This window comes from Acinonyx jubatus, chromosome A3, assembly GCF_027475565.1.
Source record: "Acinonyx jubatus isolate Ajub_Pintada_27869175 chromosome A3, VMU_Ajub_asm_v1.0, whole genome shotgun sequence".
Lineage (NCBI taxonomy): Eukaryota > Metazoa > Chordata > Mammalia > Carnivora > Felidae > Acinonyx > Acinonyx jubatus.
The window spans coordinates 21,785,697-21,798,645 of NC_069388.1; the positions used below are offsets into that span (position 1 = coordinate 21,785,697).

Here is a 12,949-nt window from a genome sequence, read left to right on the forward strand (position 1 = left end):
ACGGATGTGTTCCAGGGGTTTGTCGGGGGGCAGATGAAATCTCAGCACTCCTTCTCCGGTGTGCAGGCAGGTGTCTGGGGCAAGACACAAGCTGGCTAGATTCTCCCATCAACAATGGGGGTCTGCCATGGATCGGAAAGGAGCCAAGTGGCTGTGGAAATCAATACATCCCATCTATCGCTCTGAACCCATTCAACATAATTGCCTGGAAATTGATAACATTTTGCTTTCTTGCTCAATTGCTGCTGCGCTCCTTACTCGAGGTTTCAGACACAATTATCTGCCCCTGGAGCACTCCATTACCCCCACGCTTGTTTCTTGATCCATGTTTTGATGGTCTCGTAGTATTTGTGTCTTTCACCATAAGCCGCCTCAAACTCTTCCAGGAAGGAGGTGGGGTGTCTCTCTTTTGAGTGACAATTCAAGATGCTTCCTCATTAAAAACTTAGATCTCTTTCAATTTGGAATGCTATTGCTGAAACAGTTTATAAACTAAATCAGGACGTCAGTGCCTCAGCGTTCTTAAATTACAAAGCAGAATGTTTGAGAAAGGTAAACGAGAAGCGCCTGGGTGGCTCTGTTGGTTAAGCATCTGACTCTTGGTTTTGGCTCAGGTCATGATCTCACGGTCCATGGAGTTTGAGCCCCAAATTGATCCCTGCGCTGTCAGTACAGGACCTGCTTGAGATTCTCTCTCTCCCTTTCTCTCTCTGCCCCTTCCCTGCTCGCACTTTCTCTCTCTCTCAAAGTAAATAAATAAACTTAAAATAAAAAAGAAAGGTAAAAGATTTTCTTCCTAGTTGTCCAAAAGTGGCCTTGCTAGGTTGGGCACATGAGACCTGACCTCTGTCATTAGCAAAAGGTGCATCTGGAGAATTCTCATAGCATTCTTGGCATAGAGGCTGGCAAGAGGTGCCAACTAATGTAGGTCAAGTGTCCATTTATCCTGAATCCTGATGACCTCAATTAGATCTAACCGCAGAATTCACTTGTCAACACTGCAGAAAGCTAACTGATACTCATGAGGATAGATGATAAACCTTAAAATACCTTTGGAGCTATCAAGGAGTTGTTGAGGATGCTGTTGAATTTGTACTACACTTAATTCAGTGGAATTCTGTCTCTGTAGATTGCTCGCGTGGAATACGTCTGTCAATAGCTACTTTATCCGTGGTGATACAACATCTAATTCTCATCGGACCGTAAGCAAGAGAATTCTTGTCGTTTCCCAACTTTGTCCAGTGGAATTTTGCAACCCCAAGGATCAGAGGCTGCAACCCCAAGCCTAGAGGTTGCAATGGTGTCTTGACTCACCCCTGGGGCACACGGTTTGTAGTAAATGTGCCTCTTGGTTAACCAGACTATACAGTTGCTCAACCTCGTTCCAAATAAGCTAGGGGTTACAGAATTTACTGTGACTTGCCCTCCGAAGTCTGCTCTCATATCAGGTTATTTTCAACTCCCTGAAACCACTGGCTGCACATAGGAAGCCGCCAACCAGGCAGGTGTTCCTGTGTGTGTCCCTTTTTTTTTTTTTAATTTCCCTGGAGATCCAGTGACAAAGAGCAAAAGCTTTTCTGTTTTTCAGAACGGCTTCCCATGTGCAGGTGATGAATCCTGCAGCACCTCCCATGAACGGGGAGCTGAATAGGGAGCTGTGAATAGGGTATTGTATCTGGGAGGCAGCCTCCACGGAGCGGGAGGGGCCTGCTGGCCTGGGAACTTTGAGGCCCATTCTGAAGTGTCCAGTCAGAAACCAATGTGATGGAGGACCATGGAGAAAAGGTCCTTCTCCTCTCTGGGCTCGTTTCCTCAGCTGTAAGATGAAGACCCTGATACCTGCTCCAGAGGGCGAGTGTGAGGGTGGGCTGTGCAGGCCAGGGGAGCACAGGGGCTGCGAAACACACGAGAAGGGGCGGGAGGTGGGGAAGCCAAGGGAGAGCTTAGCCCAAGAGCAGGGGGTTGGGCTTTGCTCTGGAGAGCAACCAAGGGCCTCTGAGCAGGGGAATGAAGTGATTAGGGGCCTGGACGTGCCCAGGTCTTTCAAATATCCACAGCGGGCACCTGGGTGGCTCAGTCAGTTGAACGTCTGACTCTTGGTTTCATCTCAGGTCATGATGTCACGGTTGGGGGGTTTGAACCCTGTGTCGGGCTCTGCGCTGCTGGTGTGGAGTCTGCTAAGGAGTCTGTCTCCCTCTCTCTCTGCCCCTCCCCTGCTCGCTCTCTATCTCTCTCTCCCAAAATAAATAAATAAACATTTAAAAGAATTTTTTTAAAGATCAGCAGCAAAGAAGGCAAGGAAGTCCAGCCAAGAGACAGAAAAAAAGAGGGCTCGTTACAAGGGGCCCTCCTTACCTCCAAAGAACTCCCTGCTTAGGAAACTCCATTGCTAGAGAGGCAGCCTGGAACCGGGCCGGGAGATGGGGGGCCAGATGTGATATGGTATGACGAAGAGGACAGAAGACTGAGATCCTTGGTCTGGAGAGCAAAGGCCTAAGTCAGATCCACCTCATGTGGATGAGGGTGCAGAAGCTGTGGGTGGCACAGAGGGTGGATGTCAAAGCCGGGGAGAGGGAGGGGCAGGCAAATGCCATGTTCTCAACTTTCCTCCAGCCCCAGTCCTTCCCAGAAGAGTAGAAGCTTAACACGTCTTTTTGCACTTGACACAATGAGAAAAAATTCCTAACAAGAAGAGCTGCCTGGAGATAGCACGTCCTGGCTCGGGGGTAGTGAGCTCTCTGCCACTCGCTGGCAGAGAGCATTTGAGCAGGAACTGGAGGATTGTTGGGGAGACAGTGAGGCCTGGAGGGCTCCTCCCTTCTGCTCTGGAGGTGCAGAGTCACAGGTTGCTCTGAGCCCAGCTCTGCAGATGCTCCCTGGCTTAGTCAAGACCCTGGTGTCTGGCAGAAGGAAGGGGATGCCCTAAGAGGGCGGGCGAGACCAGAAAAGGAAGGTGGATTCTGCCAGTGCCGGCCCTGCTTGCTGGAGATCACTCTTCAACAGGACAGGAGAGAACACGGAAGACAGGGGGTGAGGTTGGGCTAGATGGGTTCCTGCCCCTCTCTGGGCTGGCTGGGTCCCCACATGGGCCTGTAGCCCCATGGAATGGATATTCTACTGAGAGGGGCATGAGAGGTGGGGAGACCCAATTCCTAGGTCTCCTAGCTGAGCCCCCTGCTTCCACACTGGACAGGTCTGGGTTGACGGTGGAGCCTCCTCCCCGAGCCCAGGCGGGCTCTTTCTCACGTTGCCTGTTCTTTCCCTGATCGCAGAGCACGGTGTCAGCAGGCCCCAATTAAGGGTAATTACATGATCTATTAGATGATTCTACCACACTGGCTCCCCAGGCTCCCTGGTCTCTTCCAAGGCTAAAAGCCTTCAGCGAAATCGAAATGTCTGGAGCGAGAAGTAGAGCTTTCCCTTCCCTCTGACTTCACACAGAACCAAACAGGACGAGAGCCTGCCCCCTCGAGTGGGTCTGATCTGAGGTCGTCGCAGCAAAAGTGTTTGGGAGAATTCCTTATGTGCCAAGCAACTCTCATCTCATCTCATCCTCACAAGGGCCCTATGCAGTCAGTATAGTCATAGACCCCATTTCATGGATAGGGAAACTGAGGCCCAGAAAGGAGAAGCCACGTGTCCTGGGACACACAGCTGGTGATGGTGGAGCCCAGATAGGAACTGAGATTTGTCTGACTCAGAGCCTGAGCTATTGGCCCTGCTCACTGTTGTCAAGTGTCACAGTGGGTGGGGTGACTTAGGAGACTAGGAGAAGGTGTAGCCCCCAACCCTTGCTGAGGCCTGAATTCCACATATGATGCCTTACAGCAAGGGGCATTTTCACCCATGTCATTAATTTTCCATGCAACCCTATGGGGTCAGCAGGGTAGCTTATCAGGCCCATTTTATAGATGCAGAAAATGAGGTCAAAGCTTGTGACTGGCAAAAGCAGGACTTGAACCTAGGTCTGTTTGACTTCCAGAGTCTGGGTTCTTTTTCGTACCTCACTGCCTCTAAATGACGAGGACTAAGGCTTGTATACAGCCAAGCCCAGAACTGGGCCCAGCCAATAAAAGGCATCCTTGTGGCTATGGCTGCAGTTGACCTTCTCCTTCTGTCGTTCTCCAGGAGTCACCGGAGGGGTGAAGGATGCTGCTCTGGGTGTTCTTCCTGGTGATCCTCACCCTCGACAGTGGCTCCCACTGCTCCCCGCCATCCCTGCCCCTCAGGTGAGCAGCCCCGCCTCCAGGGCCTAGATACCCAATGTCCCAGAACCATCCCTGCAGCCCAGTGGGGGATGATTTAGGGCGTGCAGAACAGAGCCCTAAGCAGGCCCCAGCCATCTCCTCAGGCAGCCCCCACTGCCTATCTTTGGGAGGGGGGCAGATCCTGAGTTCCAGAGAAGCCTCCCAGCCCTGGGTCCTACCTTCTCCGGGGATGAGTAGGGCAAAGGGCAGAAGGACGTTACGGGGACATGGTGAGTACCCCTCACCCCACCCCCGTTTCCTCACCTGGCCCTGCCACCCAGCCCTTTGATGTCTGACTCCTTCCATATAGAATGCCTCGGTATGCAGATGCCATCTTCACCAACAGCTACCGGAAGGTGCTGGGTCAGCTGTCTGCCCGCAAGCTACTGCAGGACATCATGAGCAGGCAGCAGGGGTAAGCAGGTCTAGTGGGTTTTTTCCCAGTCTTCCAAGCATCAGAGTTTGGAGGGACTTTTGGTCCCTTGCCTGGCACAGCATCTATTATTTCTGGATTTGCCATAGCAGAAAGGCCCTAACGCGAAGCCCCAGCTTACCTCTAATTATGCTATGATTGTTGAACACCAACAATGTGCTTCTCCCCATGTTAGGCTCCAACAGGAATGATACCAATGATAGTTACCATCTGATCATGATTCTGTGCTGGACACAGGGGCTGTGCCCTCAGACATTTCCATACATTCAGGACAGTGCTGGGCTCACAGGCAGCCCTTGGTAGTATTAGCCATTACTCTTGGCTTCTTGCCTGTAACAACCCTACAAAGTAGGTACTGTTTACTCCCATCTTACGGGGCAGTTCATAGCTTCTAAAGGACGCATACCAGACAGCTAGCATCCAAAGAGCCTGACATCACAGCCTGTATATTTTTTATTTTGAAAAAGTTTGGCGCATACAGAAAAGCTGCAACAATAATACAGTGGAATTCCACATCCCCTTTCCCTATCTTCAGCAACTGCTAATATTTTGTCATATTTGCTTATATACACACGCAAACACATGTGCACTTTGTCATTACTTTGTTGAACCATATGAGAGTAAACTGCGGTCATCACAACCATTTACCCTTAAGTAGCTCTGCACGGTGTCTCCAAACAGCTAACAACAGGACATTCTCTGATATAATCACAGTGTAATTATCACTTAGTGTATACATTCACCTTTCATCAGTTTTCCCAACATGTCCTTTATGGCAATTTTTCATTTTCCTGATCCAGGATCCAAGCCAGGGTCATGGATTGCATTTAATTGCCATGTCTCTTTAGTTTCTTTTAACCTGGAACTGCTCTTCGGTCTTTCGTGACATTGACATTTTTTATCAGTAAAGTTCAATTATTATTTATAGAGCGTCCCTACGTTCCTCATACTGGATTTGCCTGATGCTTCCTCATGATTAGATTCAGGTTATGCATTCATAGCAGTGATATTGTTCCTTCTTGGTGCATTACATCAGGAGGCACATGATGTCAATTCATCCCCTTATTGGTGATGGTAACTTTAATCGCCTGGTTAACGTGATGTCTGCCACGTTTCTCCTCTGTCCAGTTAACATTTCTCCTTTATCATTAACGAGTAATCTGTGGGGAGGTATTTTGTAAATCTATTCCGCAGCCTATGCTCTTCACTACTATATCGAGCACCTTCCTAAGTGTTGCTGAATCTAGTTCGATTGGGTGAAAGAGTCCACACCAGATATTGGAATAGGTATAAGGACATACCTGTTCTGCTTACTTGGCCCTGGCCTTTCCCAGGCTTCTCCACATCCTATCCAAATAGTCACCTCCACTGCTGCTCTTTTTCTAATCTAACAGAGAGAGAAACCAGGAGCAAGGAGCAAAGGTACGGCTTGGCCGTCAGGTGGACAGCGTGTGGGCAGGTCAAAAGCAGATGGCGTTGGAGAGCATCCTGGTGGCCCTGCTGCAGAAGCACAGGTAGGAATATGTGTGGGCATGCACACGCGTGTGTGTGTGTAGTTAGGGACCTTGCAGGCTTCCTTCCGCATGGGTTGCCAGGAAAAGGAAAGAATCTCCTCCTCTCCAAAGACATGGGTTCCTGCCAAGGAACAAGGTTCCTTCCTACACACATGAAGAACTGGAAGAAGGGGAGCAAGTGCATAATAGAGACCAGATTTTATCTACTGCTGTATCTCCAGTGAGAAGCAAGAGGCCAGGCTCAGCGTCTGTGTACAAAAATGTTACCTACTCAGTAGTTCTGGGATAGGAACCAGGCACCTGAATTTTAAAAAATGTCCAGGGGATTCTGATGCAGACGATGTGACAGGCACATCCTGGGTCCATTGGCAAGTTTCCAAAACTACAAGGCCAAGGAAAGGCCAGCCCCTCCCAACACCCTCGGGCAGACTAGCGTGGGCAGCACTCACGACCAGGAAAGTTGGGAAGGACAGTCACCCCTCCTCTCGTGGCCCCTCATGTTCCCCTGGGTATCAGGGAAGATCAGGGAGTGCTCTCGGCTTAGAGAGGAGGGAAACTGAAGGAAAGAGGGGCAGCAGCTGGCCCCAAGTCAGGGACTGGAAAGCCAGACCCAAGACCTGTTTTCTTCCCTTCTTCACACGGAGTTCCACTTCACAGACACAGCTCCCCAGGGATGACGGACTGTTTGTGGAGAAACTGCTGTATTTTTGAGCCTGATTTTAACTGTGAGCACAAACATGTCCCAGCAGGGCTCTGCCAGTCACCTCTGGATGAGCCTATTAAGCAAATCCATTCCCAGCAGAGCTCTCCATGTGCTCCCGCACCTTCCTCCCAACCTAATTAGACACCAAGAGCCCAGAGATCTCACCAACCACAGTCCTGTGGAGACACGAGCGGCAGGCAGATGGGCAGGCTGCAGGAGGGGCGAGAGCCAGCCTGGGAGGCACACACAGCAAGTTGCCTTCCTTGTCTCCTCCTTTGTGAAGGGAGGAGGGGCTCCAATCACCCCTAAGGATCCTAAGACTAGAATTCTAAAAATAATGCCTCCCCCGAGCAGCCCACGCTGGGATTAGGTCATCATTCACCTGCTTTAGGGCTCCCGCCAGGCCCTGGTGGGATAGGGTGTAGTGGCCCCAAGGAGGGCCAAGTGCTAAGAACACAGGCTGTGTTCCTGCAGGTTAAAAGCCAGAGACAGTTGCAGAGCTCAAGGTCACAGAGCAGGCAGGAAGGGGCCTGGAGGCTGCTCCAAACATTGTTCCCCCTCCAGCTTAAGGGTTGCAAATCCTAGGACCTCCTGGTGGGCCTGAGGACACATAACAGAAGAATGAATTCTTAGAGCTTAGAGTAGAATGATCTGGAAGATGGCACATCTGTGCACCCACCACACTTTATGTCCACCTAATGGCCCTGTGAGGAAACCAAGATTCAGAATTACCTGTCCTCCTCTCTCTGGAATATTGTCCCCTGACTACGACGTGCCAGGCCCTGGACTGAGGGTTACAGCAGTGAATAGGACAACAGTGGTCCTTGCTCCCATGGAATTCACTGACGCACGGAGGCAGACAGAAATTAAGCAAGTCCCCGAACAGTGGATTATTTAATCTGTGATAAGTGGTAAGAGATGTAAGGGGTGTGGTTGAACGTACGTGCCGGAAGGAATAACCTAATCTAACCCTGTCTGGGGATTAGAGGTGGCTACTTCAAGAGGAAGTAACTGGCCCAGGATCTCCGTGGGAATAGGTGAGCAGAGCTGGGGCTGAGACTGATGTTCGCTGTGCTGCAACCCGTGAGATCCTTCCCTTCTTCCCATAGTCCCTCTTCTGGAACCCAGACAGCTAGGCCTGACATTGGAGCACCTGTCACCCTAGTTCCGGGTGTCTTGCCCAAACTCACCCTTGCTTCGGTCTCCCTAGCTGAGCTTTATCTTTCTTTCCGAAACAGGAATTGCCAAGGATGAGGATTCCACCTGTGTCTCATGCCACCTGCAGCCAAACACAACTGCATCCAGTTACTCCTATTTAATTTCTGACCTACCTTTTTCCTTCACAGATACAATAAAATTCCCCCATACTGTTCTGCATCTCAATTTCCTTTTATCTTCTGCCTAATTTTGTATGTGTTTTACACAGTTCCATTTCCCAAAGAGGTATTACAAGATATACTACAAAAATAACTAACGTTTACCAAGTACGCAGAGTGGTAGCCGGGAAGCTTCATGCATAGAATCTCATATGCTCCTCACACAGCCTAATGGGAGGTCTCGGTATCCTTACCTCACAGACAAAACACTGAGGCACAGAAAGGGTAACTGAACTGCCAAGGTCACTGCTGACAAGTGAGAGTCCAGGGATTCAAACCCAGGCGGGCTGGTTCAGAACCAGGCTCTTAATCATTCCCATCCACTCTGGGCCAAAGTCATCCTTCATCCACTGGTGGCTTGTTCATCCACGAGCAATATCATTTATTCATTCAGCAAATATTTATACAGTACCCATTATGTGCCAGGCCCTGTTCTAGGCATTGGGAATACAACTGTGAGCAAACAGGCAAAGACCTTATATTCTAATGAGGGGGAAGAAGAATAAAAACAAGTAAATATAGAAATGTTAGATGGCAGCAGTTGCAAAGGAGAAACATTTAAAGGGTTGAAGAGTGTGGGAGGGCATTTTTGTACCTAGAATCCATACTTGTGCTGTGCTGTGGCCAGGGAGGGCCTCAGTGACGGGGTGACATTTGAGTAAAGGCCTGAAGGAGGAGAGGGGGGTTGGCTGTGTGAGTATCTGGGTAAAGAACATTCCAAGCAGAGTGAAAACCCAACACAAAGGCCCCGAGGCAAGAGCATGGAAGGAGAGGAATCAGAGCTGGTAGTTATAGACCTGGCTGTCCAATATGGTAGCCATTAGCCACATGTGGATACTGAACACTTGAAATGTGTCTAGTACAAGCCGGAATGTGCAGTAAATGTAAAATAGACATTGATTTCAAAGACAGTATGAAAAAAGCATACAAAATACCACCATGTTTTTTTTATATTGGTTATATAATAATATTTTAGATATACTGGTTTAAATAGGATATTAAAATTAATTTCACCTGTTTCTCTTTTACTTTTTTAAAAAATATCTTTCTTAAAAAAAAAAAGAAACTGGGGAGCCAGGGTGGCTCAGTTGGTTGAGTGGACGTACAACTTCGGCTCAAGTCATGATCTCATGGTTCATGGGTTCGAGCCCTGCATCGGGCTCTGTGCTGACAGCTCAGAGCCTGGAGCCCGCTTCAGATTCTGTGTCTCCCTCTCTCTGCCCCTCCCTTGCTGGTGCTCTGTTTCTTTCTCTCAAAAATAAATAAACATTAAAAAAAAATGTTTTAAAGAAACTTATTCTTTAAAATATTTTATTTATTTATTTAGTTACTTACTTAAGTAACATCTACACACACTGTGGGTCTTGAACTCACAACCCTGAGATCAGGAGTCCCATGCTCCACCAAATGAGCCAGGTGTCCCCCCCCCCTTTTTTTTTTTTACATTTTTATGGTGGTTACTAGAAAATTTACAAAGCACCCATGTGGCTTGCATTACATCTCTATGAAATAGTGCTGGTAGAGCTAATCCTTTTGAGTTAAAAAACAATTTTTTTTAATGTTTATTCATTTTTAAGAGACACAGAGAGAGAGAGAGAGAGAGAGAGAGAGAGAATGGGGGAGGGGCAGAGAGCCAGGGAGACACAGAATCCAAAGCAGGCTCCGAGTTGTCAGCACAGAGCCCAATGTGGGGCTCAAACCCATGAACCTTGAGATCATTACCTGAGCCAATGTCAGACACTGAACTGACTGAGCCACCCAGCACACTTTGAGGTTTTGCTATAAAGGGAAGCAAAGAACTGAAGCCACTGACCACAGGTACCTAGGCCAGTGACTACTCAGCTCTTTCTATTGATGAACCATTTCACCTGGGCCAGATACCCCCGCGTATCATCTACCTTACACATGCCTCTTAGAATCCATCAACTTCCTGGGGGAATAAATTGTTCTATATTTTGCTTTGAGCAATGGTTACACCAGTGTAGTTAGATATAAACATTCATTGAGCTGTACACTTAAGATTTGTGTATTTTGCTGTAATTAAAAAAAACAAAAAAAACAAAAAACCAACTATGAAAAGTCCGGGTGATGGGAAGTCTGTTTTGATTAAAAGTGTAAGAAGAATCACAGCATTTTGGAGTTGATGGGGACTCAGAGACAAGCAATCCCTACTCCCATTCTGCAGCCAGGGACACACAGCACCGACCTGGGGCCTGGCAGGCAGGTCTCCTGTCTCCCTGCACCAGAACTGTAAAGCCAGCTTGATTCTTCACAGGGTTTAGACCACCTGCTCTCCCTGGGAGTCCCCAGTTTACCCTCCAAAAAAGAATGTCAGGCGTGGGAAAGGCTCTGCAGGGGACCACTGTGGCGGCTCTGCCGAGGAGACCATACCAACAATGGGGGACAAAAGCCCCCTCCAGAGGAGAAGGCTGGCCATTGAGGGCTGGCAGTCCACTTCAACCAAGAGAGGCGGGCAGGCCGAGAACCTGCCAAGGAAGGAGAACAAAGGAGGAAGCTGCTGAATGGTGGGCTCGCCATGGCCAGCCCCGAGGCCCCCTCCTTCCCCCAGACCCACCTGCTCATCTCTTTCCTCCACCCCGACAGAAACAAACACTGAGGACTCTCCCAACTTCCAATTAGTTTTTCAAATGAAATAATGACCACTGGGACCCACTGCTACTTGTGGTTTTCAAGGCGAATACAATTATAAAGGAAAAAACCATGATGGCCACAATTCCGGTGCTTTATCACCATTAACTACAACACTAATGGTGTCTTAAAAGACTTTACCCCTCCCCACAGAGGGGCTGGGAGCTTCCCATTCCCGTGGGGGTCCTACTTAAGACCCAGTGTTATTTTTTCCCCCTAAGGAAATGCTCTAATCAATGGGGGACTTGTCGCTTTTAATAATAATCCCTTATGTTTGTATTAACTTAAAGTTCACAGAGAGGTTTCCCATCCATTACTGCATTTGCTCCCTCCCACAGCCCTCTGGAGAAAGGCAGGGAGGGGTGGCCTCACAGAGGTCAGGCGCCCCAGCCAGGTCCCACCCGCGCAGAGGGAGCAAAGCCGGAACCGATTCCTCATTCCAGGGCAGCGCTCTTATGTGGTTTCACGATTCCAGGTCCCTCAGGAAATGCGAGCTGGGGAATCGAGTCAATTAAACAATCAGACAAATAAACACGTGGACCTGGTACAAACTGCTTTCTGTGATCCTACTAATGACACATGGGAAATAACGGTGATACCGGTATCTGCGCTGACCAGAGCAAATACGGAGTCGATGCTAAGCGCCAGGCACTGTGGTATGTGTTTTGGCTGTGACCTCATTTAATCCTTCTAAAGCTCTCAGAGGTATTATCCCCATTTTTACTGATGGGAAACTAAGACCCTGAGGGGTAAAGAAGGGCACAGAGCTAATCAAGCAGGTCAGCTGGGCTCTAAATCACCATGTTTAATACTTCTTAGAGAAAGCCAGGCTCAGCACTACTACATTGTCAAAGAAAAACCAGAGCCACATAGTAAAAATAGTTAAGATTTCATTCAGGACTACTGCACTAGGGCGAAAGAGACCTCGGCATAGAACTGGGCTCAGTTCAGAATACGGCATCGGCAAGGGGGGATTTATAGCCAAGGAGTAGGGTGGGGATAGGTGGATGGCTTCTGACCAAACGGACCTTAACAAGATCCCTGCTGTAGACAGGCCAGGGTGCTCAGACATCACCTGGGGGTTGGTAGAGGATGAAGGACCTGATCAGATATCGAGGTGGGGGGTAGGTTCTGGTTAAACTGACTTAGCAGAATTCTTATTAAACTAGATTTTACAAGAAAGTGCAGAAATGGGTCCAGGAGAAGTTTCAGGAGCCTAAGAGACTCTTAAACACAGAGAACAAACTGAGGATTGCTGGTGGGGTGTTGGGTGGGAGGTTGGGCTAAATGGGCGATGGGCGTTAAGGAGGGCACTTGCTGGGATGAGCACTAGGGGTTATATGTTAAGCGATGAATCACAATTCTATTCCTGAAATCATTATTACACATTATTACACTCTGTTCTGTCCCAGCGTAAAATTCAAGTTGCCTAAAATTTGCCATTGGTCCTAAAATAAAATCTGTGACCTTTACCACAGCCTTTAAAAGCTGTACTTGTTCTGGCTTCCAAGGATACTCTCCTCCTTGCTAACTACACCCTAGTTATACTGGCCTGCCTTCAGGTCGAACATGCCATGCCAAGCTCTTGCCTCAGCGTCTTTGCATATGTTGACCCTATGCCCAGAGTGTTCTCTCCCAGCTCTGCACAGGCTCCCTCTTGTCCTTCTGGTGTCAACTTAGCCTTCCCAACCCCGCTAGGTAAAAAGTGCTTCCTTGAAAGCCCTTCAGATTTGCAGTCTTGTTTTCCCTGTCCCCTCCAATTTTAAGTGGATCAAGGGCAGGGAACTGTCCGTCTTGCCCTCGGCTACAGCTCGACGCAGCACAGAGCGTGGCACATAGCAAGTCTGCTGTGCTTTACTCCCCAGCTCCTTTCTGGGTCCACAGGCCAACCCTCAACCAGCCTGGAAGCTGTTTTCTGACTTCTTTCCTGTAGCCCCTATACTTCTGTTCTCAGGCTTTACCCTTTCTCTACACCTCTGTCCATCAGGTCTCATTGGTCTGTCTTCCAGAACGGTACCCATCTGGTT

The 12,949-nt window shown here is 48.8% G+C and overlaps 1 protein-coding gene across 1 annotated transcript; it reads left to right on the plus strand.

Moving 5' to 3' along the window:
* Positions 1-3,326: 3,326 nt before the first annotated feature.
* GHRH (growth hormone releasing hormone) lies at positions 3,327-8,359 on the plus strand. The gene is made up of 4 exons (XM_015077134.3): positions 3,327-4,229; positions 4,558-4,662; positions 6,075-6,194; positions 8,136-8,359. The coding sequence occupies exons 1-4, from the start codon at positions 4,150-4,152 to the stop codon at positions 8,149-8,151; spliced, it is 321 nt and encodes a 106-aa protein (XP_014932620.2). The 5' UTR covers positions 3,327-4,149; the 3' UTR covers positions 8,152-8,359.
* Positions 8,360-12,949: the final 4,590 nt, after the last annotated feature.

Excerpts from the sequence above, each read along its gene's own strand:
- GHRH (XM_015077134.3), top strand. The coding sequence starts at position 4,150 with ATGCTGCTCTGGGTGTTCTTCCTGGTGATCCTCACCCTCGACAGTGGC. Across the intron at positions 4,230-4,557 it reads CCGCCATCCCTGCCCCTCAG|AATGCCTCGGTATGCAGATG; the intron begins GTGAGCAGCCCC and ends CCTTCCATATAG. Across the intron at positions 4,663-6,074 it reads ATCATGAGCAGGCAGCAGGG|AGAGAGAAACCAGGAGCAAG; the intron begins GTAAGCAGGTCT and ends CTAATCTAACAG.